This window comes from Heterocephalus glaber, unplaced genomic scaffold, assembly GCF_053883595.1.
Source record: "Heterocephalus glaber isolate CG9 unplaced genomic scaffold, H.glaber_assembly_v1.0 deba00001428, whole genome shotgun sequence".
NCBI lineage: Eukaryota > Metazoa > Chordata > Mammalia > Rodentia > Bathyergidae > Heterocephalus > Heterocephalus glaber.
Genome location: NW_028258293.1, coordinates 10,504,355 through 10,508,425, shown reverse-complemented (window position 1 = coordinate 10,508,425; position 4,071 = coordinate 10,504,355). Strand labels below are relative to the sequence as shown.

General features: G+C 35.8%; 1 protein-coding gene across 5 annotated transcripts in view; it reads left to right on the top strand.

Annotated features, from left to right (window-relative positions):
- Positions 1-4,071, top strand: part of Prmt3 (protein arginine methyltransferase 3) — a 126,260-nt gene that overhangs the window by 65,662 nt on the left and 56,527 nt on the right. For all 5 annotated transcript variants that reach the window (XM_087211547.1, XM_013074670.3, XM_021263919.2 and 2 more), the window contains one exon: positions 7-85. In XM_087211547.1, the coding sequence (XP_087067673.1) occupies positions 7-85 (79 nt within the window). The remainder of the gene's footprint in view (positions 1-6; positions 86-4,071) is intronic.

The following is a 4,071-nucleotide window of genomic DNA, read 5'->3' as shown; positions in this document are numbered from 1 at the left end:
ATGCAGGGATATTTTCTTCTTTTTGAATCTATGTTAGATTCTGTCCTTTATGCAAAGAACAAGTACTTGGCAAAAGGAGGATCAGGTAAGTATAAAATTTTACTGTTAATAATCTAATTATAATCTGGTAGAACCAAATGAACCTTTGAATTTCAAATAAACTATGCATGACTGAGAAACTTCCTAATAGCGATAAAAGATGTTTCTATCAGATGAAATGTTAAGACATCTGTTTATTGTTGAAAGTAGAACATTACATAAGGTATGCAGAACTGCAAATTAATGGTATTTTCAAGAATACTTATTATGAGAAGGGTTTTTTTAAACTACATTTTGGAAGGTTTTTAATATTCAAATCAGAAGTTAAAGAAATGACTTTTCATTTTTAATTCTCGTGTCATTTACTTTTTTTCTAATAGCATGTTTCATGGAGAGCATAATCATTGGAGATTATTCACTTTGATGGCAAATGTTCATGATTTCACTAAATGTATAAAGCTGGCTTCTCATTTAATGGTAACATTTAAACAATGACTTCTTGTTTTCCAGAAAGTTTTTAAAGCACCTTGTACCCCACAAGTACATAAATAGATACCAATAAATGTGGAAGATTTTTTTCATGTCTGTAGAAAACATTTTATCATATTAACTCTGCATGCTCAGAGGAGAGTATGTTTGCAGGCACGGTGCCACTGTGCTAAATCCTCAGCCCTGAGGAGAGTATGTTTTGCAGGCCTTCTGTTGAACAAATATCTCAGGCGCAAGGGTTATGTTTTGTTCCCCTTCGTCACTTCAGCAAACTCCGAAGCTCCTGGAGCAAGATGAGCAGCGTGGTGTTGGCTGAGCTGAATCCTTAGGACTAAGTTGAATCCCACCTGTCCCCTTCACTCACCCCTCCCCCCTCCTTCCTTTTCTGAGTTCCGGGATCAACAAGGGGTTTCCATGGTCGGAGGACAGGTGGTGAATGTTACCTGGAAGTAGATGGAAAGGAAGAGTGAGGTTCAAGTAATGACCAAGTCCTTGACCATGGTTGTGCCTCCTGCTCATTAATATTCGGTGGGATTCCTTTGGCAGTTATGGTACAGTGAAAAATCAGTAAGGCCCAAAACATAAAGAACAGAGAAGAATTCTCCAGAACAATAGAGTTGTTTTTATAGTACCATTTAAATGGGTTTGCATTTCTTTTTCAAATTGTGCCCATTTCCTTAGTATATTTTCTACAACCATTTCAAGATATGTTCCTGATCGCTGCCATGATCCTGGCTAGAAATTTTAAATGTGTATTACCCTGCTACAGTTGGCTGTGTATTTCTGTAATTATAGAGATTCATTTTTTAAAATAAGAACATCATTTGTTGTCTACTAGCTGTCAAATAATATCCTCTACCTTTGTTTGTTATTAGATATAATCCTCAACCACAGCCCTTTGGAATCATAGTAATAGTTTCATAAAAGTGTCCTAAATGACATGTGTTAAGTGGCCAAACCTTCATTTTTTTTAAACTCAGATCTGCCTAACTCCAGTATTCATGTTGTTTTCACTTAATTTTGTTATTTCTCTACTAAAGTACATTCTTAAAAATCTGACTCTTGCTGTGAAGTTCTAAAGAAAGATTCAGCTGTTTCCCTACCTTCCTGAATGGTATTCATTGATCTTACTGGCAAACCGCCAGCAACTTATTACATTTAAATTGAATTCGGTGAAATTCATTAAGAACCTACAGCAGCGTGAACCATGGCTGGACTATTTCTCATTATCAGAAAGAAAAAGGGAGGCTTCTAAGGCTCCTTTGCTTCATACTTTTATGTAGCTAGTGTTAGTGCTAAGGTAATCTGGAGGTGTATTGAGAAGTCAGCGTTTCACTGCTCCGACCAGTACTATTGAATGTTATTTGTTAATAGAATCAAGAGGAAATGTGAGTGATGAATAGCATGAAACGGTTTAGCCTATTTGTGTATGTGACTATGCCTGATTTAGGTGCTCATTCTTGTCATGTTTTTCTGAAAGAAAGATTTACTAAGCAATTACTAATGTAAAGCTTTTAGAAAATGATTGCGTTATGAGGGAAGGGCCTTATATATATTATGGGACTTTTTTTTTTGTACTGGGAATTGAATCCAGGGCCTTTGCACTGTGCTGCATTCCCCACCGTGTTTATTATGAGACAGAGTCTTAGTAAATAGTTGATGAGGCTGGACTCAAAACTTGGAATCCTCCATCCTCGGCCCCCCAGAGTGCTGGGATTACAGTCATGTGCAGCATGCTGATGTCTGTGATTTATTTCTGCATGAATTTGGGTTCATTTGTGTCTATCTGTCTCTCTGTTTTTGAGGGGTGTGTGTGTGTGTGTGTGTGTCTCCAGAAACAGAGAGGAAATAGAATAAAAGTTTTATAAAACATAGTCATCTAGTAACTTGGGTATCTGTAAAATATAACTTACATTGATTTTGGGGGAAAAAAATGAGAATACTAACTTAACATGATAAAGTATATTTATCTCTATTGTCACCAAGCAGTTCCATGGCACTTTAGAGGAGGTACTCAGTTACCACTATTACCACTAACAAACGTAATTTCGTGAAAGCAGATTTACTAAAGACTTTCTACTTTTTCTAGCTAGAATTTACTAAGCATTGAGTGTATGTCAGGAATTGTAGTGTTTAACATTCAACCAACCAAGAGGTGAGGAGGAAAAGTAGGAACATGTCTGGAATTGTGACCAATGGAATTTTACCTCAACTAGAGTTAAGGTAAAAACAAATGTATATTTTAGAATGGCGATATGGAATTTAAGTGTTTTATACCATAACTATCAGATACGACATCTCACAAAATTTGGAAAGGGGATGCAGAAGTGTTTGTAACTTAGTAATAGGTGTTTATGGAATATCATTTAAAGTTGACAGATCAAGTCGTGGAATTACAAGTACCTTTAACAGTACAAAACTAACATTAAAATGATGCTACTATTTATTAAATGGAGTAAGGGCTGGGGTGTAGCTCAGCAGTAGAGGACTTGCCTAGCATGTGGAAGGCCCTGGGTTCACTCCCCAACATCACGAAGAAAGAAAACAAAAATTGATAAATGAGGTGGTGATAGGTCCTGTCTGGATCTTGACTGTGGGGTTCATTAAACAAAATTAAAAAGGGTGAGTTTTCACGCATGTACAAAAAAAGTAATGAAAACTGAAGTGGCAATTCCCACTTTATTCCAGTCAAATGAATTATGGTATGATTTGATTCCTAACTTTTTTTTAAAAACATGTTAAAACTGCTAACTCTATGCCCACCTCTGTATTGGTTGTTATTTTCAATACAGCTGTCTTTTTTAAAGGTAGTAAGTGCAAGTTAAAAAGAGAGAAGGGAAAGGAGAGAACAGGAAATATATTTTATCTTTACTCATGGTAGGAGATAGTATATAGTGCTGAAAATAGAGAACTAAACATGTTATATGAAGTTGTAATTATAAACTACTAGACTAAAAATAAAGACTTCTGTATAAGAATGAATGTGGATGTAGGCCAGTGGTAGGGTGCTTGCCTAGCATGCCATGTTAATCTCCTGTGTATTGTTCCAACTTTAGTGTTCTTTTTCTTTTATTAGGTGAGTTTAACCCTTTACATTTATTCATATGGTAAATATTTTTTGTTCATGACTACTCTTCTATATTTATACTTAATTTCTTTTTTCAAAAGCAGTTTATCACATGGCCTTTCACTTTTTCCTTGTGTGTTTTTAATTATTTCTTGCTAGAGCTAGGGGATCAAACCTAAGGCCTTGTGCGTGCTAGGCAAGCACACTACACTGAGTTACATCTTCCAACCCTTTTCCCTGTATTATTATTATTATTTTTTTGGTACCGGGGATCGAACTCAGGACCTTGCGCTTGCCAGGCAGGGGTGGCAACACTGAGCTAAATCCCCAGCCCTCCCTGTATTATTTCTATAGATAGATATGAAGTTCCATATTTTCATTTTAATAGCTTACTTTGTAATTACAGCTTTACCTAACTTCTTTAGTTCTTTATTTTCAACACTGTTTACTTTCTCCTACTATGAGTAATGACAGTC